Genomic DNA, 27,366 nt, shown 5'->3' with positions numbered 1-27,366 from the left:
GAAGAACAACGGAATAACTCCTCACCAGCATGGATTCGTGAAGGGTAGCTCATGTCAGACAAATCTGATCAGTTTCTACGATGAAGTAAGTTCTAGGCTGGACCTGGGAGAGTCTATTGATCTCATATATCTGGACTTCTCTAAAGCATTTGACACCCTGCCGCATAATAGGCTGATATATAAAATGAGACAGCTCGGATTGGGTGAAAATGTGTGTATCTGGGTAAAGAACTGGCTTGGAGATAGAAATCAGAGGGGGGTAATAAATGGTTCATTCTGTGATTGGGCCACCGTTGCTAGTGGGGTGCCACACGGTTCATTATTGGGCCCCATTCTGTTTAACATATTTATCAACGATCTGATAGAGGGGCTGCACAGCAAAATATCAATATTTGCAGATGACACAAAATTATACAATATAATTAATGCAACGGAGGACAAGGTACGGCTACAAACAGACCTAGATAAGCTAGGGGCTTGGGCAGAAAAATGGCAAATAAAGTTCAATGTTGAAAAATGTAAGGTTATGCACATGGGCAGGAGAAACGGATGTCACCAATATACACTAAATGGGGCACTGCTAGGGAAATGGGATATGGAAAAAGACCTGGGGGTACTAGTGGATAATAGACTAAACTGGAGTAACCAATGCCAGTCAGCTGCAGCAAAAACAAATAAAGTCTTGGGGTGCATTAAAAGAGGTATAGGGGCGAGGGACGAGAACATTATCCTCCCAATATATAAGGCACCTGTCAGGCCTCACATGGAATACTGCATACAGTTCTGGTCACCAGTGCTCAGGAAAGATGTTACAGTGCTGGAGGGGGTTCAAAGAAGGGCAACTAAACTAATACATGGAATGACGGGACTGGAATACCCAGAGAGGCTATTCAAATTGGGATTATTTACCCTGGAAAAAAGACAGCTAAGGGGTGATCAAATAACTATGTATAATACATGAGGGGACAATACAAGGATCTCTCCCATAATCTGTTTACACCCAGGACTATGACGGTAACAATAGGGCATCTGCTACGTCTAGAAGAAAGCAGGTTTCATCACCAACATAGAAAGGGGTTCTTTACTGTAAGAGCAGTGAGAATCTGGAACTCTCTGCCTGAGGATGTGGTTATGGCAAAATCCATAGAGGAGTTTAAAAGGGGACTTGATGTCTTTCTGGAGAGGAAGGATATTATAGGTTATAAATCTTAGGTTAATTGTTAATCCGGGTATACAGGCAAGTAGGAACTATTAGAGATTGATCCAGGGAACAGTCTGATTGCCATCAGGGAGTCGGGAAGGATTTTTTTTCCCAAAAGGGCTAATTGGCTCCTGCCTCTTGGGTTTTTTGCCTTCCTCTGGATTAACAACACAGGAGGATAAACAGGCTGAACTACATGGACATTGTCTTCAGTCGGCCTTACGAACTATGTTACTATGTTACTCTCTTTGGCAATAAGGCTCTCTGTCTCCAACTTTGCTGCTTTTATCTGCATTTTACATAATTAATTTTTTTTCCTTTTAGGCTTTTAGTGCTTCTTTGCTGCCTTCTTGTTTTAGTAGTTTAAACTTTTATTTTAGTTGTTCATTGCCCCCTTTACATCTTTATTGAGCCATGTTGGTTTTCTCTTTATTCCCATATCTTTTATTCCTGTAAGCTATGAACCTCTCACAGCAAGTATTTAAGATGTTTTTAAACATTTCCCATTTATTGTCTGTACTGTTCTTATTGATTGGGACAATGTCCTCAAAAATGTCAAAGGCATCTCTGAGCTGGTCGAACTTGACCTTCCTAAAGTTTAGTATTTTCGTAGCTCCCCTATAAAACTCTCTTTTGAAAGACAAGTAGAAATTTACTATATTATGGTCACTATTTCCCAGGTGCCCCCCGATCTGGACCCGTTATTCCATCAGATCTGTTGGTTAATATTAAGTCCAAAATGTCCGTCTCTCTGGTCGGGTGCTGTACAAGTTGGGTAAGGTAATTATCTTTAGTTATTGACATAAACTTGTTACACTTATGAGATCCACAGGTTTGACAGTGTCCGCCATCATGTTCTTTGGCCGCCGGGTCTTCTTTTGCCATTCATCTGTCCAAGCATTATAGATTTTTCTAGTGACTCTGCTCACATTATATGGCCATATTCTGTGAGTCTGAATTAAGTCATCTTCCCCTCCAGTGATATATCGGGTCTTATATAATTCAGGACTTCTCTGTTTGTTACTCTCGCTGTCCAGGGTATACACAGCAGCTTTCACCAGCACCACTGCTCAAATGCTTCAATCCTCCTCCTATCAGCTTTTTTCACAGTCCAGCTTTCACATCCATACATGCATATGGGGAGGACGTTGGTTTGTACTATCCTTCTAATTACAAGTCCCAAACCTAAAAAAAACAACACACTTGGAATACAAATCGCACGCTCACTTATGTTTGCTTTATATAGCACTCACCTGTAATACTTCTGTGCCTCCTCTGTTTGGAAATGAAGCAGGAACTTTTCGTGTTGTATAATGCACCAGATTTAGTTCTGGTGTGCACCAGTTTTTAGGTGCAAAAAAGTGGTCTAAACTATACTATATGGGACGCGGTATAAAATAGGAAACTGATGGGTTTCCATAGAAAACACGCAATTACGTCTCCAAAATTGGCCGCCCCTGTTCTGGTCCAGGTCCACCCTTCCAGCTAGTCTCCGAAATTCATCACCACTCATTTTTTACCATTTTGCTATGGCATCAGGCCGGATTCAAGATAACTCCTCATTCTGGCCCATCTCCTCTGACCCCACTCCTGTCAAACCCAGCATTCCCCCAGGATTAGACGTCCCAAGCTTTACCTGGTGGCAGATTAATAAAATAACCTACATGACCTCCTACTTCATGACAGGCTTACCTCACTATCCTCTTTCAAAAACCATTTCCAACCTCCCCTAACAGAGTGGTGGAGAATAATTCAGGTATTTCACTTCTGGTCCTCCTTGGTTCACCTAAAGTCTAAATTGGAAATTAACCCACTGGAAGCACTATGCAAATACTGTACAATTTACCCAGGCACGTTGTTGCATCTCTATAATGCACTAAATATAATGCAGCAAGATAAATTACCTTATATGACCCTATGGCAGTGTGTCCCAACTCCGGTCCTCAAGGCACCCCAACAGGTTATGTTTTCGGGATATCCTATAGTAAGAACCCCTGTGGCAATGTACAAGCCATTCACAATAATTATATCACCTGTGCAATACTGAGGAAATCCTGAAAACATGACCTGTTGGGGTGCCTTGAGGACCGGAGCTGGGAAACACTGCCCTATGGGAATCAGAGTTAAATGCCTCCTTAACTATAGAAAGATGGAGCCACTACAGTGAAAGCCTAAGCAAAAATAGTTGGTCTTATGGAGTCATCATTAAAAGTGCTTATATAGGGCCATCCCACACACATGCCATCCATCCAGAGACCTCCAACCTTTACACATCTGATGGTCCTTCCCCATAGTGAAGGTCTTCTGGAAAAAGGTAACCCACCTTATTTCCTTGGTCACAGGAACTTTCCTTGGATTAGATCCGTATATACTGCAACAAACCCAAAAAGATATGTAACACCAACAAAGTGCTTGTATTGTATTGTACTGTTGAACCCTGTACAATATTGGTTTAATATTTGTACATGAGCTAACTGATCTTATCGATGCCAAGAATTCCATTTTTTTTACCAAATCGTTCCCCCCCTGCGCGGTGTCTATGCGGTAGGAATGTGGCCAAAGTTTAAAATTACTTGCAATAAATAGTTTTGAAACATAAAATAGGAAACTGAGTCAAGCATACGCCAAATCTATCAAACAGCATATAACGCTGGGATAGATTTAGTGCATCCTTGGAGTGCCTCACTAACTTTACGCTTTCTGTATGTTAAAAACAGTCTTGAATGGGTTTTATTATATATATTTTTATTTAATCGAAAATGCAAGCTGGTTGCGAAAACACAGAGTTTTTACATGTTCATAAGTATTTAGAAAGAAAAACCTTGTAGAATTCTTCTATAAGGCCACGTTCACATGAGCGTTGTTTTGCATACACCTATGTGCGCACAAAACAGCGCGTGTATTAGAACCATTGGTTCCCAATGGTGTGTTCACGTGTTCGTCTTTTGCAGGCGTGCAAATTCACGCACCTGCACAAGATAGGACATCCACGCGCCAAGAAGGTCTGTGCTGCACGTAAATATTCCCCACGGGGAGTCCCCTCATCACGGAACACTGTGACAGCACTGTTTCAGTGACAAGGGGACTCCCTGTGGGGAGTAAAGAATCCCCTACCACAGCTGTCACAGAGGATCGCGATGTTCTCAAAATTGCTTTCAATGGGGATGCCGCTGCTGCCGGCCCTATTGAAAGCACTAGGATGTCAGCACCCCTGCAGTTATTTTCGGGGAAGGACTTTAAATATAAGCCCTTCCCTGAAAATCATCCCTAGCTGCTGTAAAAAATAAAAAAATATATACTCACCTCTCCGGTGCTGTCGGGGGTCGGCGCGTCTTGTTGCTCAGCTCCCGGCATTGTACTGAAGCTGCAAGACGTGCCGAGCCCCGACTGTACTGAAGCTTTTTTTTTTCTCTTTTACACAAGCTAGAGATTTTTCCCCCGTAAATCACTGCGGGGGTTGCTATCATCCCATTACTTTCAATGGGGCCGCCGGCAGCAGCGTCGGCCCCACTGAAAGCAATGAGCACGGAGCTTCGTTCACGCGTTTTTTTTGCACATCCATGCAGTGCTGTTTTTTTGCGCACATACCCGCGTGCAAAAAAAACGCTCGTGTGAACAAGGCCTCAAGCTATTGTACTTGTCAAATCAAATAGTTCAGCGCTCAGAGATCAACGCCAAAGATTTTTCTCTGAAACCTATAACTACAAATAAGTGTTACAGAAACACATTCAAGAAAAAGGTCTTTATATTTGCATATCTAGCTGTAAAGATACACATTGGCGTTATAGGTCATACACACTATATACAGCATTGTAAAGCAGTCATACATACATCTGAAGCCGGACATACACTGAGCGACAGAAAAACACGGCTGGAGAGAACATAAGACATTTCCATATTACACTGCACCAAGTACTTTACGACATATAAACTATCTTACTAAACACTTCAGTCAAAGTTCAGCAACACTGTATCCATTTGTCCTGTATCGGGTAATGAATGCTCGTCTACTTACTACATACCAATGATGAAGACTATTAAAAAGTGCATTTTCTCTAAAATACATAAATATATAATTTAACATTGTGCAAAATTAAAATAAATAATGCATCATTTCTTTTTTATACAGTAAGCTACAAAATGTGTAATTTACGTGTCAAGTGCAGGACAGGGTGGCGACTCACATCACTTGTAACAGGATCTAAAAGGTGTAACGTATACCATACTTAAAGGAGTACTGCCAGCTTGGTTTGTCGTAGCCAAGATGGGAAACCACTGTCATGGCTAGCGAGCGAAACGCTTAGCGCAGAGCGGTCACTGTAGATCTCATTGAAGTGAATGGGAGCGATAGAAACAGCGCTGCGCTAAGTGCTTGGCTCTTTCCCATAGGTGGTCAGAACAGAGCAGTCAGGTGTATCTATGAAATGCCAAGATGGGGAAACCTCTCTAACATATTGTCTGGATAAATGCAGGAATTAAAGAGGTTCTCCCATTGCAGCTGATTTGTTGTCAGAAGCTAATTTGTAGCAATTAATGTCCGTAAGTCTAATACATGGCCAGGTCTTCCAAAGCTTTAAAAAAAAAGGGTGTCCTGAGCGGCCCCTCTGTGATATTCATACGCCTGTTAATCATCTCTATTTATAACACTTTGTCAGTATTTAAAGTGACCCAACAGTCTAGGGACAAGACGCTGTTCTGGGACTGGAGGGGAGAGCAGGTAGTGCATTAGTAGTCTGACGCCACCAATGCTCTATGGGGATTAGGTAGTCTGAAGATAGTGTTGGCCATCTAGGAAAGCTGAAAACGGTGGATTGTATGGACAACAGCGAAGAACAACGGCAGGTAATATATTGTAAAACTTTCTCTAATATCCCTGAAAAAAAGGGACAATTTAGTAGTACATGAGCAGGCAATTATGATCATAATCAACAGCTCACAGTAAATTCTTCAACATGTTCACATTTGTTCAATGAGTTAGATACATATAACTTACGATCTTTATCATTTAGTATGGTTTTCCAAATTACCAAATCAGGGTCTACTCTAGTGTCAACTTTAGACTATTCTATTGTACATGATGTGTCACTGATCTTCTCAGTGCTGCTCATCTTGCTTGGCTTTCAAGTATCTAGCTATGAACTGGGCATAGATATTAGACAGCTGTCGCTCAAATCATCATTCAGTGGGCAAAGTATCCAGTACAATGACCACAGTCAACCTTCAATGTATGGCATTAGTGAATAGAGGGGTTAAATGGCTTTCAGACAACGCTAGTAATCTTCATCTTCCAGAAGGAAAGAATTAGAATGGCGGCTGTTTGTCTCCCTCAACAGTAGACGCCAACAGTAGACTTATCACTGGCATCCACTATAGTTGTTGGCAGAACGCTCTGAAATCTACTATCCCTGACCAGCTTTAGTTGGATTTTTTACAAGAGGAAAAATGCTAGAAAAGGATATATTGAATAGAATGACCAAAGGCGATTCCCAATTCAGGGGCTTTTTGGGACTAAAAGCAATGACCTATCCTTGGGATAGGTCATCAATGTTGCATCGGTGGAGGTCCGAGTCCTGGCACTCCCAATCTTCAGCTGTTTAAAGAGTTCATGTGTTCATTTAAGTGCTACGGACTCTTTACTGTATACCAAGCACATTTTGTAGTAGCAGTTCCTGGTATTGCAGCTCAATCCCATTCATAGGACTGAGCTGCACTTGGGACATGTGACATCACAGAACAATGAAAAAGTGCTACTGTCCCTTGAAGCAAGCTGATCAGTAGCGGTGCCAGGAGTCAGACCCCCACCGATCTGATATGGATTGCTTATCCTAAGGATCATCAATATACTCTAATTCAAGAAAACCCCTTTAAACTAGGTGGACCAAGTGAGTTTTTTCCCCATGCTGTTCATAATGAAATTCTTCTAGAAGTCTGTGTGGTACAGCAGGCTAACATCAGTGGGAAAAACATGATAAAAATAGTGTTAAAACATTATATATCCAATGGTGTAAAAGGAATAATGACAACTTGGCTGCAGGATACAAACTATCCACATCTTCTATTTGTTTATAAAAAGTGTCCATTATTCTTTGATACTTTGAAGAAGCTGCAAAAGATGATTCTCGATGACTTGCTGAACTGAAACAGTAAGGAGAAGCTGGTTAGTGTCCCCATTCACTGACGTAAAATGGGGTAAGATAAGTGTATTGGACAGATATGTAATATATCTTCAAAGAACCAGAATACCAATAAAAATGTGAGAAATGTCTTGTGTTATTTCTATAGACCTAGTGATGACACGGCTAGGATACGGGTCACATGCTGATCGGTTGGGGTCTGACTAGAATAGTGATACTTCAGTATTCCCGTTCAGGTGCTTCTTCGTTTTTGTGACAGATTGGGGTGCCTGCCCTCAGACACCCATACTCAGCAAGTGATAGAATATCCTAGTGTTATGCCAGGACTTCATAAGTCTAGAGGATCCATTAGTAGACCTGGCAGCGTTCTTGACATGTCTGCTTTAGTAAATACTTGACATAAAATAGCTATTCTGGAGCATCTCTTCTTAGAACTCCATGTCCTACTGTTCCTCTGTCATTACTCCTGGAAATGTATGAATAAATCGGCAACTGGGTGTTATTTCCACTGTCAAAGGGGTATGTCCCTTGCTTTCTGCAGAGAACTCACTCCAAATATGGCAGCAGCCTCACAGTTGACACAGCCAAGATCAGGAATTACTCCAATCCAAAACATTTAATCCCATAGATGCCACGGTGAAAGTTGACCGCAGTATCTAATGGTCCTTTTACACGGGACGAGCTGTCAAGCAAACGATGCAGCTTCAGTGCTGTTACACAGGAGCGGGTAATGCTGGCATTGCTCACAGCACTGCCAGCATGGAGGGGGAGCAGCCGGGGAGTGTTCTCGCTGCCCCCCTACATCCATTCAGACCGTCGTTCAAAAGTGAAGACTGCTGTTTACATTGAACGACACGTCATACAGTCGCTGCATGCGTTTACAAGGGAGCGGAAACGCAGGTGTCTGGGGAATTCTGAACGGTACTTGTCCCGAGTAAAAGGGCCATTAGTGGTTAGACAGTTCTCCCTCTGTCGCTTGACACTCCTTCCCCCACACGGGGTACTAAATGGTTGTCACGGCAGCTGGAGGCCTAGTGAAGGCCTCCAGGCCTGCCATTCTAGTGCTACAATTACACCCTGTTGCCGGGTATAATAGAAGGACAGCTGTGGCACAATATACTGCATTATAGAACTATTGCAGTGTATTCTAAAAGCAATCAAGAGATCGCTTGTTCAAGTCCAACTAGGGTACTTTCACAATTTTTTTTAAAATATATGTTTTACAAACTTTTTTGAGCAGTTCAAAAAATAAAAAGAAAAAAAACTTTTCCCATACAAAAATGGAAACAAAACAAACAGCACAACTAGTATCTCTGCTAGTCACAGAGGCAGAACAGTCTATAGTTCAATTTGGGAGCCCTTCATAGTATAGGCATCTAAAATATAATCTTTATCAAATTCAATTAAAAATAGCAGGTACAAGACCCACACACATGAAGAAGACACGTACTATTACTCAGAGGTGTAAGCAGGTAAGTCACTAGATAACCTACTGGAGTACCCGTGAGTAACGTTTGGATCACCCAGAGGGTAGGTGACCCAAGAAGTTTTTTTCTGTCTAAAAGAATGTTACATGCAGAAAAAGTCTAATTAGTTTCTCTTAGATAGGCCATCTTGAACTTGTTGGATTTAGTTCATTAGTGTACGAAACCTTCTTCGATTCTGGTACGATATCTAGGAAAACAAGTAGAACTACCCTTGTTTTGTGCATCTGATGTCAGTACCCAGAATAACTGAATTCATGGCACCGATACATGTGAAAATTGCTGGTGGAAAGATGGTTTATTTTGGGACTTCAATTTCTAACTTGGTTCACTTAGTTCTGCTTCGACGCGTTTCCTTGCCAATTATGCAATTCATCAGGAACCATTCATAATTTCCCATGAAGAACAGGACAGTAATAGTCAGTATTTCCCTGACATCATTAAATGGCTGTGATTGGTTAATCCAGAGCCGCGTCAGCCAATGAAAGCCGGCACTGCATTAACCAATCAGAGCAGAGTAAAAAGCAAAAAAAAACAAAAAAAAACAACTACATGGGCAGCATAATATATTATTCAATGTGGCAACACACAGAGTTTTTTCACACATATGGACTATTCGAATTTGATTTAGAGAGGAGACTCGCTCATTGAAGTCAATGAGACCAGAAAAAAACCCCAAAAAGTCAGATGCCATTTATGTGCTGTTCATTTTTGCAGCAAGAAAAAAAAGAAAAACTGCGGACGTTTCAGGGTTCCCCCCCCCCCTTTTTTTTGTAGATGTGAAAACAGATGATATTCCGAATTTTAAAATTGGACAAATAGACCGCATACAAGGCCACACAGGTAGAAAAAGGTCTGGTCTTTGCAGGCATTATTTTTTTCATACAAGTGTGCAGCTAGTCTTATGCCGCACAGTGAACGTTGCTGGAGAAAAAAAAATGCCAGAACTGCAGAGTTTTTTTCTACGCTCCTCAGGGTTCTTTGATTACTGTATGAAAGTGGCTACTGGTATTGGGCAATATAAGCAACTGCACATATCAGAATGTCTGTAAACACTTCTTAGCAGTCTATCTATGGGAAGTGAAGCATAAATCCTCTATTATACAGTAACGGCACATCCTCCAATGATATGTGACGCACGCTCTTTGCTGACTTAGTGTGTGGCGCTATAGCATTTTCGCAATATTGACTTGTTGACCAGTTATTGACAATAGGTAGCATGATGCCATGCCTGCTCTTTATTTAGTAAGGAATACAATGATTTCTTTGTACAGAAGATGAATAGACTTGGACCCAGACCCAGAGGGTGGATGGCTGTAAACATATAACTTACCGCTCCTGTGGCCCAGAGCTACAGACAAGTCCATGGAGTTATATCCAGAGTCTGTTTCAATGGTCGGATCTGCACCGTTTTCTGTCAGTCATAACAAAGATTGATTAGCAACATCTCAAAAGTACAGTGATACCTTGGGTTAAGAGCGCCTCAGCTTACAAGCTTTTTGACTTGAGAGCAGGCTCGCTCCTGAATTTTTGCTCTGATTTAAGAGCAAAAACTTGGGTTAAGAGCCTTGCTCTCAATGGGGCCACCGCTGCTGCCGGCACCCCTGCAGTGATTTTCGGGGAAGGGCTTTGAATATAAGCCCTTCCCTGAAAATCTTGCCTAGCTGTAGTAAAAAATATATACTCACCTGTCCGCCGCTGCCAGGGCTCAGGCGTGTCACTTGTTCTCCCTGCATTTTAATCCCCGCCTGCTGAAAAGCTTCAGAGCAATGCAGGGAGAACAAGCAGCGGCTAGACACGCCTGAGCCCCGGGCAGACAGGTGAGTATATATAGGGATGATTTTCAGGGAAGGGTTTATATTTAAAGCCCTTCCCCGAAAATTACTGTGGGGGTGCCGGTGTCCTATTTCTTTCAATGGGGCAATGCCATCCCCATTGAAATCAGTGGGAGAGCTTCACGATCCGGAACAGATTAATGGCTTTTCAATACATTTCAATGGGGAAAATTGATTTGACTTACGAGTATTTTGGGTTAAGAGCTCCGTCACAAAACGAATTACGCTCTTAACCCAAGGCACCACTGTATATGAAACTTTAGCAAAATGGTTTCTGGATTAAATATACGTTCGACTCACACACTAAACGGCGGACCAGACGGTGTGGCGGAAGGGAGTATAGCTTTTCTTATGCTTCTACAGTATTTTGGGCAGTCCCTCGATAAGCCCTTTAAATTTCACTGCATTGATAATAGACACATTACCTGAAAGCGCTGTGGAATAGGTTGGTGCTATACAAATAACAAGTCCCTCTACCCTTATAGGAACCAATTTCTGGTACATTTAATGTATAGAATAACTTTTATTAACGTTTTGCTAAAAGGACAAATGGAAAAAAAATTTCAGCATTATTTTTTGGGAATTATTTTTAAAGGGGTATTCCGGGCACAGACTAACATTTTAAAATCTAATAATGATATTATCAGAATAAGGCATTTTGTAACAAGCTCACTGTATCTGGTCTGGCTACTTTCTTCACTTTCTATGTCACGTGACCCTCCATCTGAAAAATATCTCCACTTCCTCTGACATCTTCTCCGCATTTGTTACTTCCTCCCCTGTCCATAGCCTCCAACATCCTGTGAGCAGTGCATGATGGGAGGACAGAAGTGGAAGCGCTGCGCTGTACGGCGGATGTGCAGTTCAAACTGCTGGGAGGTGCTGTTTGTCTGCTTCTGGCACTGAGTGGGAGAGAGGTTGGTGCTGGTAAGTTGTAGGACCTGTAAGCTGTGGGCGGAGCTACAGTGCTGGTTGGGAGACAAGATCTGTGCATGCTGGGACTTGTTGGTAACAATCTGCTGCTGGCTTTACTGCGGAAGTGATTCAAGTAAACGCAGTGACAGATCAGTGACTGCATGGAATGAAGAGGGTCCTGAGCGGGAGATAAAATGTACAGGTTGCCACATCACAGCTGTACCGCCTATGTTTCAGCATATTCAGAATTTCCATCCTGTGCCCGGAGACGCCCTTTAAGGCATTCACCACATGGTATAAGTATTATATGAACTTTATTCCACACATCCTTAGGATGTTGACAATGCCACATGTATATAGGTTTTTAAATGTTTTACTATGTTTGCACAATACAACCACTTTTTTTCCCAAAAAGACTTTTTGCGTGTCACCATATCCCAAGACTAAAGCATTTTTATTTGTCCGTTTAAAAAGCGTGTTTTATCAGGGTGACTTGTAGTTTTTATTGGTACTATTTTAAGGTTTATATGATTTGTTGATTAGTTTTTATTACTTTTTAGGCGAAGTGAGATGACCAGAAAACAGCTGTTTTGGCATTTTCTATATTATGGAATTTACAGTGATAGATAAATAATGTAATATTTTATAGTACAGAATGATACGGATGCGGCGATACCAATTTTGTGTACATTTTTGTTGTTTTTTATTTATTTTTTTTCAATATTTAAAGTCTTGCATAAAAGGGGAATAATCTTTATTATTTTACTGTAAAAATCTTAATATGCCAAAAGTCAGCAATGACTGCAGTATTTATGGGGTTAAACCGCATCAAGAAGTTAATAGATGAGTAAGTGCTCATCGTCTCACTTCTTTTCTAGGGTAAAAAAAGACCCCCTCAGCAAACGTTCTCCGATTGATCAAGGGGGCGCTTCCATGAACAAAAGCTCCTTGTTACCCTCCAATGGGACAGGCAGGGGATTCACAGATCTTCTCTGCTGCCTGCCTGTCCACTGCCCCCTCCCCTCTGTAAATTCAGTACTGCAGACCCCACTGCAAAAGGCTGTACAGACAAAAATCGTGGCTTTAACCCTTTCTAATCCACTGTCTAACGTCTGAAGACATTCTGATTAAAGGCTGTACAGCTCCGATGTCGGAAGACGTCCGGAAGGGTATTCTTACTGTAGATTACTAGCCGCTCTGTTGTCGGAGCCTCTCCAGCATGTCCCATACTGCAGTACTGGCTCTAGCCAGCAGATGGCACCATTGTATAATGGCAGAAAGAGAAAGCCCCCTAGGAAACCCTGAATTCAAAATTGGATTGCAAAGGGTTAAAATGACACCAAAGCATGTCAGTAGTGCAGATAGAACTGGAGCGACAGCCATTTGAAGTTGAATGAGCTTTGTTCATCCCGAACGGTAATGTCTTTTTCCTTTAGAACGAACATAGCTCCTCTAATCGAGGGTCAGGGTGAACCTACTCTATAAAACATGTTGGTAAGGTAACATTACATCTATGCACGGTGCACACTCACCTAAAAGAATTTTCACACATTTCACGTGATTACCATGGACAGCATATAACAAGGGCGTCCCACCGTTCTGGGAATAAGAATGGATAATGTTAGATGTTCACCAAGACAGTGGAAAATCTTTGTGTTCATCTTTTTTTTACTTTCGCACCATTTTCATGTCGTGATCTTACCCAGTCATACTCATTGACATCCACCCCACACTCCACCAGCATTTTCACGATATCCGTGTATCCTTTACTACAAGCCAATGACAGAGCACTTTCGCGACCTTTCCCGAGGACTTGAGGATCTGCACCCTAAATAAAAAGACACATTTCATGACAATGAAGGTGTTTTTACAGCCTCATTTCTGCCTACATATGCAAATTATTGTGAAGCGCTTTCCATTTCTTACATTCTGAAGTAGAAATTCCACCACGGCGATCTGCCCGTGAGCTGCGGCCCACATGAGTGGTGTGAACCCTTCTTCATCTGTGAGGTTAATCACGTTTTCTGACAAGAGGGTAAAGAAACCTTTTAGCAACACGTTTTTCAAAACCATCAAAAAGCACGTTATTCTGTAGGATCCGGAATATAATTCCATCCAGTTCATCTGATAGGACAATCTCCTCTATGTAATATGGTAATGATCCTAACAAACATCACTCACAGAATATATAGTTAATAACAATAGGAGCATTTCCATTGGTGGGCTCTCAGGTCTTACTATAGGGCTGTCTACATTACTGGTCGGGAACGAGGATCATTTATTACCTTGTTCAAGACGACTTGCCAGATACACCATCTCCCCTTGAGCCGCCAGTTGGTGGACTGACAGGGCTGTGGAAGGGACAAACACCAAGTTCCAATTACAAGTAAAATATGAAGTAGCAGAAACATTAAAGGTATGTTTATAAGGTGGATTTTGGCATGGAAGCTGTACCAAAATCTGTGCAAAATGAACATCCCATTCATTTAAATGGGAATCCACTTTGTTGTGGTCATAATCTGGATTGTTCCAGTGCGGATTAGTAATCCACGTTGCAGAAGAGAAAAATGTAAGTGACAGTCACTACTTAACACGGATCTGCGTTGAACATACCTTTCCTTTGTGACCATTATGTTTTTGCTAATCACTTCCTTCTTCAAAATAAATCATATCAGTTTACTTAAAGACAGGAGAGATAGAGAAAGGGTACTTTTACACGGCCAATAGTTGCCCAAGTGATAGCTTAATAGAGTGATTATGGGCAACTCCCGTCCGATGTAAACATGGGACCCAACAAGGCAAGTGAGCGAGTATCGCCCAACTTGTCAAAGTCGCTTATTTTTTAGGTCGCCTAAAATCCAAGTGACTGTTGGCCTGTGAAAACAGAAAGACATTCATCTATGAACGACAGCCTGCTTACTCTAAATGCAGGAGGGCGGCCAGAAGAGACCCCAGTGCGTTTCGCCTCCATTCACTGAACACTTATTACTCCTTAAGCGCTTGACAGTGGAAGACTTTTAAATGGACAGAGACATCCCTGGGGTCTCATTAGCAATAATTTATGTCCTAAATTAAAAGGTCTCTTTTCCAAGTGATGATAGAACAGATAGCATGATATGAAGAGATGGAGAAGAGGGTACTTACAATTGACCAGCAGGGGTGTAGTTGACACCTCGTTGCCTCTGTGTTTGTTTGTCAGTGTGGTGGACTGCTTGATTGGAGAAAAATGTTTGGTGGTTGACGGGGTGTACACATGTCTGACTTGTATGCCGGGGGACGGTGAGGTGTGGATGTTGCATTCGGCTAGAAAGAAGAATCATTAAGAAGAAATTATAAGCTGAGCAGACGACAAGAAGAAATGTCTAAGAGAAGTTAGCGCCGTGCTATTCCTACACCTGAATGTGTGCTCAGCTCACAACATCAGACTACGATACTAGACTTATCTTATCACTTCACCCTACTGCCAATAAGCCAGCACAATATTGATAACTGTACAGCTCAGGTTTTCAATCTGACCGCACAGAATACCTGCAAATAGGAAACCATACAAGGTGGAATACATTTGACAACATTGGTTAAACATCAATGTAAACCTATGGGGACCGGCCATCATGGATCACTGTTGGTTGCAGACACTGCTCCATCGAGCTCTTCTAGGCATAGACATCCTCCAGGCAAGTATCATGGCGGACAACTCCTCACTCCTAGGAGTGGATGTAGCATCTTCTCATTTTTCGGGTTTTCTTTGGCACCTTGTGTTGCTACACAGCGGTCACAAGATCCCCATTCTATGCATGACAACTTATCTTCAGGATATACTATAAAAATCTTTAGTTGGAATACCCCTCTAAAGAAGCAGTCTCCTGATGAAAACAGCTTTTCAACCCCTTCATGCCTCAGGACATATATGTACATCCTGGGTGCACAAGGTTTGTATGGAGCGGTATTGGCTCCTTGACAACTCGCACCCGCCTGCAGCAGCCCTGTTAACCCTCTAAATGCCCCAACCGACATTTCAGGGTGTCAAGAACAGCCCAGCCCAAGATGAGATGGCAAGGTGTTGTTTAGTTGTTACGGCAGGCGGGAGAGCCTTTTGGTGGCCATCAGGTCTGCCATGCATTTCTGTCAACAGGCCTGTGGCTTGTCTTAATACAATGCCAGAAGAAATAACAAATTGCAATACTAGAGTATAGTACCCCACCAAAATAAGCCATAGCATGATTTTTCAGGATGCTTGAACTATAAGCCCTACTCCAAAAATAAACCTTAGTTACAGGTAATAAAACGTCCATTTAAATAGTGTCCAGACAGCAATACATGGGAAAAAGGTAAATCTTTTAGAGAAAAATTAATATAAGACCCAGTCTATTTTCGGGGAAACAGGGTATAAGCAATCAAACAATTAAAAGTTCAAGTCTCCTAGGAAATCTTAAGTAAAAAAAAAATATATATTACTATTTTACCAGTAATGTTAGATAAGTAATATTTAAAATTAATGTTTTCTCATTTTGATTATAGAAAAATCAAAAACAAAAAAAACCAAAAGGCACACGGTGAACGTCTTAAAAAAATAAACAAACATTTCCAGAATTGTGCTTTTTGATCATTCTGTCGTAAAGAAAATTTAGCATGAAAGTGATCAAAAAGTCATATATGCACTAAAAATGGTACGAACAGAAACTACAGGATGTCCAACAAAAACGAGCCCTGAGGCAGCTGTACTGATGGAAGAATAGAGTTCTAGCAGTCCAAATATGGCGGCAGAAATTTCATTTCTTAAAATAAGTACAGCAAAAAGAAGAACAATATACATGTGGTATTGTCATAATCACACTGACCCACAGAAAAAAGTTGGTATGTAATTTCTGCCACAGTGTGTACTCTGTAAAAACAATTTCCACCATTATCAAAGAAAATAGTTTGATGGAAGGCTTCAGCAGCCGAGGCCAATCACTGCATCCCTGGTCATCTACTGTTACCATTCCCATGCATGTGAAGCCCATGGCTCCCGATGGGTTCTTTCAGGCTACAAAACATCTCATGTGAAAGAACCCATTGGCTTCACATACATGAGTTTTGTAGCGATGATATTGTAGCCCGTGTGAAAGAGGACTTAAGTTTTGCTACACTGAGGGTCAGTTCATTGCCTACAGGGAGCCCGAACTCTACTTATTGTCATGTCAAAGGTTTAGGCTGCCTCTCCCTTCTCAAATGCTTTACACTGCAGCTTTGCCTTTTTGGATTCTGCAGCCCACGCAGTTCTCAGCCAGGGCATGGTGGGATTTTTTTCTCTTACAGCAAGAAGAGAATAATTACAATCTATAAGCAACTTGCAAAGGTGAGAAAAAGATGCTCAGGCGATTGCAAGACACTCGGTACGGTAAGAACAATAAGTATTAGTGACGTTCGGGGATCCACTATAATGGATCACTGGAATTCATCAATCTTGTTCATGAGTTTTCCTTTGCCTTTTGGCAGTCAGAGCGGAGTAGCATGTTAGGTAACTCAGGGAGCAGATGGAAAGGAGTACCCAATGCCTGCAGAGTCAGACACATAGGTCTGCGTGGCTGTATACACACAACAGGTAAGGGGACTTATAGTGAAGGCTGTTTACAAAGTAAGGGTGACTACCCACTACAGTTTTTTGTCACTGTGAAATTTGCAGCGTTTTCTTTTTCTGCAGGGGTCTATGGGACTTGTAATGTTAAAATCGCGATCGGATATAGCAAGATAGTACTGATCAAATATCTACCCAGAATTTTGTCAGACCACTCTCCTATACAACTAGTCATAAAACACTCAGAAATAGGAACACCCAGACACCCACTATGGAAATTCAATGCATACTGGCTTAGCCTCATAGAGAATCAAGGTGTGGGGGAAACCCTAAAAGAATACTTCGAACTGAATGCGGGATCCACAACCAAGGGTATGCAGTGGGAGGCTATGAAAGCCTATCTCAGAGGCATTCTAATACAGCGCAGAATGCATAGAGAAAAGGGTCAAAAACTAAAAGGAAAATTAATGGCTAGTGAAAATAGACATGTGGAAGCAGGCACAGTGGAAACACTTAGGCAGTGGTGGGGAGACCAGGAGGCCCTAAACCTGTATACTTTAGAAACCGCAGCGCACAAAAACAGATTTAGAAAACAATCCTTCTTCGAGGAAGGTGAAAGGGTAGGACACATGCTAGCCATAATATCAAAAACAATCAGGACATAATAGAGACAAACCCAGATGCAATTAGGGAAATAATAAAGCATTATTACAAATCCCTATACTCCTCTAACCTCCGCAAAACAAAAGAACAAATCAACCAATATCTGGCAAATATTAAGCTACCAACATTAACAAATGAACAAAAGGAATACCTAGATGCCCCGATAGATGTAGAAGAAATGGTAAAAGCTCTAGAATCACTAAATAACAATAAAGCGCCAGGAGATGATGGACTCCCAGTGGAGATATACAAACAATATGCAGACCTACTACTACCAAGACTGCTTGAGGTACATTCAGAGGCGTTACAACGGACAGAACTACCACCGTCTATGCAGAATGCGGTAATCACAATAATCCTGAAACCAGGGAAAGACCCCCTATCACCAGATTCATACAGACCCATTTCACTACTAAACACAAACATGAAAATTCTAGCAAAGGTCTTAGCCAATAGACTCACTAGGGTGATTGAATCCCTGATACACCCGGACCAAAATGGATTTATCCCTACACAATCAACAGCAACTAGTATAAGAAGACTATACCTCAATCTTCAATTGCCGACAGATAACGAGGGATGAAGGGTGATATGCTCACTGGACGCTGCTAAGGCTTTTGATAGCGTAGAATGGTCATTCATGTGGGAAGTGCTGTACAAAATGGGATTCGGTCAGGCCTTCATTGACTTGGTAAAACTACTATATACCAAAGTGCAGGCCTGCGTAACGGTAAATGGTAGTTGTTCAGAGCCCTTCCCATTGAACAGGGGAACAAGGCAGGGCTGTCCGCTCTCCCCGATTCTGTTTGCACTGGTAATAGAGCCTCTAGCCAGCATACTGAGAACCCACCCGACAATAGCTGGATTTAAACGTGATCAAGTAGAAGAAAAAGTAGCAGACGATTTGCTTCTGTTTTTAGGAGACCCAGAAGAGTCCTTAGACACTGTGATGTCCTCGATTGGGCAGTACGGAGAATTCTCAGGACTCACTATTAACTGGAACAAATCGGTAATACTACCTATAGATGAGCCTAACATGGTAATGGAAGGAAATAGAACCCCTATGAAGTGCGAGCCAGGCATCACATATCTAGGAGTTAGGGTCACGAGAAGAGAACACGAATACGGGACACTAAATCTAGACCCAATAATAATTAAATTCAGGGAAAAACAGGAGGTCTGGCGTAAACTACCACAATCAATAATAGGAAGGGTAAACCTGATCAAAATGATCTGGATGCCACAATTATTATATATTCTCCACAACTCACCAGATTGGATCACACAAAAATACTTCTATAAAATAAATAGAATATTTAGGGATCTAATCTGGAGAGGGAAAGGACCCAGAATCAAGCTAGAGGTGCTACATAACCCGAAAGAAGAGGGCGGACTGGCACTACCCAACCCCATGTCCTTTTTCTTAGCATTGCAGTTGCAACATCTTAGAGGGTGGGAATCAGAAGATACACAAGACGGGGGCTTTCGACTCCTAAAGATATACTTTAAAAATGCACACTTATTCGAAGCTCTGGAGAGCGCTACATTTAAAACCAACGACCAGAACCTAACGACTTTGGCCCTGATACATAGGGTGTGGTGGAGAGTAAAAGAGATCACAGAGACCAATGTCCACACGATATATACGCCACTTTGGGATAATCCAAAATTACAAGAACTAAACAAATTAAAAAAGACTTCCAGATATGGAAGGATAAGGGGGTCAGACGAGTAACACAGATAGTGACAACAACAGCTATGAAGTCGTTTGAGCAACTGCGTGCAGAGTTTGACCTACCATACACACAGTTCTTCAAATTTCTCCAACTCAGGCATGCCTATCAGGCAGAAGTGGGGCTTAAAGATACTGAGCTAAAGAAATTCATACCAGCAGATATCATGGGCTCGGCCACCAACACAAGGGGGAAAATATCACAGCTATACACGTGCATACAGAGAATAGGTGAACGGTATCCCCTGGCAACAAAGAGCAAATGGGAAGGAGACATTGGACCAATAGAGGAATCATTATGGGAGGAGATTCTACAGGCGACACCTAGACTCCCCCTAAGTGAATCCCAGACTCTCACAATTGTACCTACTACACAGGGTATACCGAACGCCATTGTTCTTATATAATATAGGCCTGAGAGAGTCTCCCTTATGTAATAAATGTAAAACCCAAACAGCAGATGTAATACACCTAATGTGGAGATGTCCAAAACTAAAGAGGTATTGGATAGAAGTGTGTGAACTAATCCATGATGTGTATGGGGTAACTCTAGAGCGGACTCCACTGGTATGTATCCTAGGCTATGTAGACGACGTACCTTTAGATGAAAACGAAAAACTAGCAATAGCCAGAATTGTATATTTGGCCAGAAAACTAATAGCGCAACACTGGCTGGACGAAACTCCCCCCAATTGGAATGAACTCAAAAACAAGGTCACACAAATTTTAATGTGGGAGAAAAGCGTTTATTACAAGAGAAAAACACCACAAAAATGTTACGATATATGGCTTAAATGGCGACATACCTTTGGTCTTATTGGCTCGGACATACTCAGAAACTAAGATAGTAAATGTACTAAAACAATTGTTGTTTGGGGAGAAAGAATAGCGTCACCATGGTCACGGAATTAATTATTGAACAGGCCACGGATCAACACATGGAAAATCCTCACAAACAAGAAGAGTGGATCAAGAGAACAGCGGACTTATCCTCGCGGCGCGTGAGAGACTCTTTGGGATATGTTTTAACATTACAAGTCCCATAGACCCCTGCAGAAAAAAAAAGGCTGCGAATTTCGCAGTGAAAAAAAAAAACTGTAGTGGGTAGTCACCCTTAGGGCTTATTTAGGCAACCGTATATCGGCTCGGTTTTCATGCCAAACCGATCTACGGTGTCCTTGTCTGCAGGGGGAGGGGGTGGGGAGGATGGAAGAGCCAGGAGCAGGAACTGAGCTACCGCCCCCTCTCTGCCCCTTGCCACTATTTGCAATAGGAGGGGGCGAGATGGGGGCGGAGCTAAGTCCCGGCGCTTAGCTCCGCGCCCACCCCGCCCCTCCTATTGCAAATAGTGGCAAGGGGCGGGAGCTCAGTTCCTGCTCCTGGCTCTTCCATCCTCCCCCCCCCCCCCCCGCCTGCAGACAAGGACACCGTATATCGGCTCGGCGTGAAAACCGAGCTGATATACGGTCGTCAAAATAGGCCCTTAGGGAGAATCTCACAAATGGATTTTAATTAGAATTTGCGATCGCCATTTTCGCGGAGAATCCATGGTAAATGAAAGGCACGTATTTTCAATTTTTGCGTATTCTGCGAGTGTGCTCTATTTTAGTGCAGATTCCACGCGGATGGCCTCCATTAAAGTCAATGGATGTGAGTGTTCCGACGCCCGTACATAATTAACATTGCATATAAGCGGCAGAAATGCTCCCAACATCAGAGGAAAAAAGCAAAACCGGAATGTCAGCTGGAGGGAAAGGGAGAGTGAGCTTTCTTCTGCGGGGACGATACACTGTGCATAGCATACATTCACGCAGAAAACCGCTCACATCTGCGATCTTTCGGAATTACTTTCCACAAGTTATCGCAGGTCTTTTGCTGTGAAAATCCGCATGTGGAATCCAACCCGTTCGTATGAGCCCGGCCTTACTGTACTTCATGTTTTATTCCCCATGCATTGGAGCGGGGATACAGTCGCAGACATGCACATACATGTAGTCCTCAAATAATCACGAGAGCCACAATCACTCACCTTTAAATAGGACGGAGGCGACTTCCAGGTCAGAGTTTACTTGATCCTGGATATTTTTACTTTCTTCTTCATTCAACGACTTGACAAAGCGAGAACAGACATTCATGTCAAATCTATTTGGTAAAATGAATTTCATTCCCATGGCTACGTTCTGAGCCGTTCCTTCTTCTGGGTTGGACTCCATCACATGCTCCACTTTGATGTCAGGCATGCTGGACAGACAGAAGCTGACACAATCTTCACTCGAGAGCTCAGCTGAGCCCTCCAGATTGTTCAAGGAGGACATAGTGAATCAGTGACGCCTTTACAGGCCCGATTGTTAATTCTGCATTCTGGGACTGGACAGCCGGGGATCTGTAATCAGTGAGAACAGAAGAGAAAAGCTGATGAAATGGAAACGACTCAGACAGACATTCTGCTCAAGGTCACACAGCTCAGCGATGTCACCAACAAGTGACAATAAAGGCCATCTACTTCATATTTTACATGGATGTGACCTCTATATGCAGCCATTTTCTTAACCCCTTAACAACCAGGAATAGATATAACAATGACTGGTGGATGCAGAATCCCACACAGCAACAGATTTATCCATCACTGGGATCTCACGAGTTTTGCCTAATGTATCCACAAGACTGACGCAGAAGAATGGAAAGGGCTCCCTCGGTTCACCAATTGGAAACCCCTCAATGATTTACATGAGCAGATTCTAAAGTTTAGCCTAAAAAGAAAAAAAAAATCTAACCCCTCCCCACCCAAAAAAAACTAAAACAACTTTTTTGTATTTAAATTTACTGTAATATTTAGAGTGTAACTGCAGTTTCTAAAAACTTTTCACATGTCAGTGGGTCGTGTCAAAAGTTTTGATGGCTGGAGGTCCAGGTGCTGAGACTCCCACCAATCACTAGGATGAAGCGGCTGAAGGGGTCATTGAGTGCCGTCACTGTTTGCTAGCTGAAGATGGGCTCAATAGAAAGTCTATGGGTCCGTCTTCAGCTAGCGAGCAGTGACAGCGCTTGGACAGGCACTTTAGGTGGCTTCTTTGAGCGATTGTGCATGTCTCAGAATACAGACTCCCCCTTCATCGATCACAGCTTTTGCCATGTCCCTATGACATGTCAAAAGTTTTCAAAAAGTAGTTATACTTTAAACATGGTAAAAAACTCTGTTCCAACACGATCATAACGACTTGTAGAAAGGAGGCTAAAGCTCTGTGCACATTTCCGTCATAAATACAAGAAAAAGAACTGCACAGCATGCTGCGCTACTTTTTTCCCCCTCGGGTAAAATGGTGAAAACTGACGAAACTCATTATAGTCAATGGATACAGATGCTATACTATAACTATAGAGGCCTTTAATTGTGCTGGAGCCAGATCACCAGTGTGATTATCTCATATTACTGCAGATCATTTTCATTAGATTTCCCTTTAATGCCCCCATACATATTAGGAAACGGTCATTTTGATGAGTACAGATGACTCTCCCCAATAGATGGTGTCGAGTGGCCAATAGGTGGCACTGCAGAGGTATTATTCCATCTCCCGTATTTGCATATTACCCAGAGGAGCATAAATGGCCTTTTGAGTCTCCTCACTCACCGTCTATGTGCTCTCCGTAAGGAGAAAAGATAGTGTCTCTGATTCAATTCGGACGTAGGGTCTGAAGAGACACAGGGCAAGTACTGGGTGGTACTCTGATCGAGCCGGAATTGGACAGTTGCTTTAGGATGAACAACCTGCCGAGGATTAACTCATTCCCAGCCGTTACTATTACCAATCTCTGCAAGCTGCTATGAAGAGACGCAAAACCGGTCACATTATTTTTATAGCAACCCTCTGGTTTCAGGACTGGACTGTATTATTGGACAGGAGATTTAAATATTTATTTACGAAGTTGTCAAGGGATTGTAGAGTGACATATCAATATTTGCAGATGATAAAAAACTACGTAAAAGTAATTAACCCCTTAACGACCGCCTTCTGATGATGGTCGTTTTAGGGGCTTTATTCTGCTGCATATGCTTTTTACAGCACTGGATCAGAAGACTGGCATGGGTCTCCCGTGCCAGGGGATGCGGGTGCTCGGCTGTCAGATGACAGCCCAGCATTTGCTCTAAAAGTGGGGACGGAAGAAACCACCAATCCCCTCCGTTTAACCCTTTACATGCCAAAGTCAATGCAACTGTGGCATTTAAGTGGCTGACAGAGGGACTCTGTCACCCATCGGATCTCCGCAATGTGACTGCGGGGTCCAGATGGGTTGCTATGCATGGTACTGCCAGATATGGAGGCCTATGATGTTTAGCCTTCTAAGACTTATAATACACCACAATACTGAAGTATAGTAGTGTATTATAAGAATAATGAAAAGCGGTGAAATTCAAGTCCACTACTGGGACAAAGTTTAGAAAAAAAAAAGTGTGTGTGTGTGGGGGGAATACTAAGAAAGAAACACAAATTCAAGAGGGAAAACGCAGAAGAAAAAAAAAAAAAAAAAAAAATCGCCACTTTTGTAATGACCCAAGTAAAAATGTTAGTACATTGTTTAACCTGCACATACAAAAACATGAAGGGTATATCTTATTTTTCCCATTTGGCTTACAAAAAAACAGAATACAACGTGATCAAAAAGTCTTATGGATCAAAAAATGGTACCATTAAAAAGTACAACTCATCCTCGCAAAAAAACACCCTCTCACAGCACCATTGACGAAAAAGTTAAAAATGCAAAGGGTTTATGAATGCAGCGATAGAAAAAAATGCATTTAATAAGGAAGAATGAAAAAGTTGCAAAAAAAAAACAGCTATAGAAATTTGGTATAGACATAATGGTACTATTATATAATAATTTGTACAGTTAATTCCACCGCACGGTGTACGCAGTAAACAAAAAAAACATGGCCGAATTGAAGATTTTATCTTCCTTCTAAAAAAAAAAATGGAATATTTTATATGTTCCTCAAAATGGGATAAGATGAAGACTACAGTTTATCCCATAAAAAAACAAGTCGTTGGAGCTGTCAATGGAAAAATAAACATTTTAAGCCTCCTGGAATGCGGTGACAGAAAAGCAAATCTTTAAAAAAAAATAGATAAATAGGTTTTTAGTGTACAACAATAGAACAAAAAAAACCCAAACTATAAAAACTTAGTATCACCAGAATTGTGCTGTCCTTGAGAATAATGTGGTCACATTATTTAGTCTGCATGCTGGATGCCGTGAAAATGAAATCCAAGGAATTTGCTTTTATCTCCCCAAATCCTCCTAAAAAAATGTATAAAAGGTTATATATGAACCCTTAAATGATGCCATTAAAAAAAATACAACTTGTCCTGCAAAAAAAGCAAGCCATTTTATGGCTAGGTGGGCAGAAAAAGTAAAATGTCATGGCTCTTGCAAGGCAACAATGAACAAAACCTGAACAACTGCTTGGTCATTAGGGCATAACATAGGCCGGCACCAAAGGGTTAAAGGGGTTATCCTACAATCACTTAGGCCTCATGTCCACAGGGTTAAAATCCACAGCGTTTTTCCCGCACGCCCATAGGGATGCATTGGACACCCGCAGGTAGTTAAATATCTGCGGATGTCATTTTTCCCTTCAGGCGCGGATCCACGTGCAGGAAAAAATCCGGACATGCTCCATTTTAGTGCGGGTCTCCCGCGGGGACGGCTCCCACAGGCTTCTATTGAAGCCTATGGAAGCCATCCGGATCCGCGGAACACCCGTACCAGAATTAAACTCACCCGCCCTGGACGCTGCAGGTCTTCCTTCCGTCGCGGCCGGATCTCCTTTCTTTGGCCCGGCGGATGCGCGCGGCACGCTGCCGGCGTGCTGAGCACATCAGCCAGGCCGAAGAAAGAAGATCCGGCCGCGACGGAGGGGAGACACGCAGCGTCAAGGACAGGTGGGTTTATTCTTATTTTCAGGCCTCATGTCCGTGGGAAAGGAGAGACCCGCTGCGGGATTCTCCATGAAGAATCCGCGGCGGGCCTGATTTTCCCCGTGGACATGAGGCCTTATATTTTCAAAACTTGCTATAAGGTAATAGTTAGTACAAGCAACCCTTCCAGCACTGAACACGCTCCCTAAGGCCGAATCGGATTCCACATTCCGGTGACCCCTGCGTACTTGGATCTGTATTGTGGATGTGCGGCCGCTGCACATGCGCAGTACAGATTATGCTGCATCGTTGCTAGGTGATGACGTGGATTCTGCGACTTTTCTGCAATGATGATTGTGGAAGGGCCACTGGCGGATTGGACGGCTTCCATTGACTTCAATGAAAGCTGTCTGTGCTGGAATAGACCATACTGTGATTTTCACTCTGCAAGCAGAAAAATCGCAATTGGTTTCCGCTCGTGGACATGGAAAAGTGATTCTCCATAGCTTGTTTATTGGCAAAATTCGCTGCTAAATCAGGAGGCGGACGCCAGCACCGGATTCCAACGCAAATACGCCTCTGAGCATTCGGCCTATCTCCCTTCTTCCCATTTTGTGGCACCCTATCCTTCTGTTCATGTCATCGCCCTCCAGGAGCAGAGCGTGCAGACCTTCATTTTGCATAATGGGAATGCTCGGAAACTACATTTCCCAGCAGCACGTTGGTACGAGCAGTGGAGAGGGCATCATAAATGCATGCAGAAACCTGACAGTTCATCCTCTATGCTATGGGCATGCGGATCCTGCTGATGCTTGTCTATTTCCATCCCCTGCCCATCTGTCACTCTGCTCTGTGAAGTATGGTTGCCCTGATTGGCCCACCAGTGAGCCCACTAGCCTTACTTATATCAGTAGCGATCCCCTTATCTCAGCTCCTGTGTACCTCCCAGTGAGGCCTCATGCCCACAGGCGTCCGCTCTGGATTTTGCAGCAATAACCCTCCATAGGATGCTATGGAGAAATGAAGCCAATTGCGGTTTCCACTTGCGGATGAAAAACTGCAGCCTGCTTCATTTTACTGCAGATAGTGGCTCAATGGATGCTGTCCAATCCCCAGCCTGTCCACAATGGATACTGCAGATGGGGCGTGGATTCCATGGGGATAGCTGATAAAAAACAAAAATCAGTACTGCGCCGGCTTATGGACAGGTACGCAAGATCGCCTGCCCAGGGGGAATGCCGTGCAGGGTTCCCCATGTGAAATCCCTGTGTGCCATGGACATGAGGCATCCGGACGCCTTCACACAGCCGAGAAAATCCTGCGAGACGCACAAATCTCACAATATATGAGCCCCACTCTTTAGCGGCACGTTCTAACTTTCCGCCTCCCTTAAAACGCATCACCTATAGTTTTCAATGGGACCGTAAAACACATCACGCATCGCGTGATGCAAGGCTTCGCATTGAAAGGCGCCCCCATCTGGTGAGGCTACTTTTTTTGTCAATGCAGTCATACATTTCGAAGAGGCACAACAGGAGCTTTAAGAGAAGAGGCTGCAGCACTGCTGTCATTCATGTATGCAGGGGCACTGATACTGCCGGGAGGGGGGGGGGGCAGCTTGTCAGCAGGGGGTGTAACATGAGGAGGGCGCAGACACACGGCCGCGACTCTCCCTTCTCACAGTCCCCTCACTTACCTTGGCTGTCTGCTATTGTTATATTATTGTCCTACGTCACTTCCGGTATACGTCATCAAGAAGAGACAGCCGACCTGAAGTCTCCCAACAGCAATCACCAATCAGGTTGCTGGAATTGTGAATCAGCCAACCCAAACAACCAATCAAGTTGCTGGAATTGTGAAAACAACCAATCACGTTGCTGGAAGCCAACACAAATAACCAATCAGGTTGCTGGAATTGTTAATTGTTGCA

At 42.7% G+C, this 27,366-nt stretch overlaps 1 protein-coding gene across 3 annotated transcripts; it reads right to left on the bottom strand.

Moving 5' to 3' along the window:
• Positions 1-4,928: 4,928 nt before the first annotated feature.
• Positions 4,929-27,212, bottom strand: ANKRA2 (ankyrin repeat family A member 2). 3 transcript variants are annotated; one of them, XM_066602913.1, is made up of 9 exons: positions 27,133-27,212; positions 21,551-21,904; positions 14,714-14,872; positions 13,855-13,920; positions 13,496-13,593; positions 13,272-13,397; positions 13,102-13,168; positions 10,153-10,233; positions 4,929-7,336 (listed from the first exon to the last, which is right to left on the bottom strand). In XM_066602913.1, exons 2-9 carry the CDS (start codon positions 21,834-21,836, stop codon positions 7,281-7,283), a joined length of 939 nt encoding a protein of 312 aa, XP_066459010.1. In that variant the 5' UTR covers positions 21,837-21,904; positions 27,133-27,212; the 3' UTR covers positions 4,929-7,280. The 3 variants fall into 3 exon arrangements, with proteins under 3 accessions (XP_066459010.1, XP_066459008.1, XP_066459009.1); XM_066602911.1 differs by having other exon boundaries at positions 4,929-7,331; XM_066602912.1 differs by lacking the exon at positions 27,133-27,212 and adding an exon at positions 24,710-24,816 and having other exon boundaries at positions 4,929-7,331.
• Positions 27,213-27,366: the final 154 nt, after the last annotated feature.

The sequence above is a fragment of the Eleutherodactylus coqui genome, chromosome 5, assembly GCF_035609145.1.
Source record: "Eleutherodactylus coqui strain aEleCoq1 chromosome 5, aEleCoq1.hap1, whole genome shotgun sequence".
Taxonomy (NCBI): domain Eukaryota; kingdom Metazoa; phylum Chordata; class Amphibia; order Anura; family Eleutherodactylidae; genus Eleutherodactylus; species Eleutherodactylus coqui.
This window is presented reverse-complemented; position numbering and strand designations above follow the sequence as displayed.

Coding starts and splice junctions, on each gene's coding strand:
- ANKRA2 (XM_066602911.1), bottom strand. CDS start 21,836: ATGTCCTCCTTGAACAATCTGGAGGGCTCAGCTGAGCTCTCGAGTGAA. Junction 13,169..13,271: donor ATGTCAATGAGTATGACTGG/GTAAGATCACGA, acceptor TCTTATTCCCAG/AACGGTGGGACGCCCTTGTT. Junction 7,332..10,152: donor AGCTCTGGGCCACAGGAGCG/GTAAGTTATATG, acceptor GTTTCAGTTCAG/CAAGTCATCGAGAATCATCT.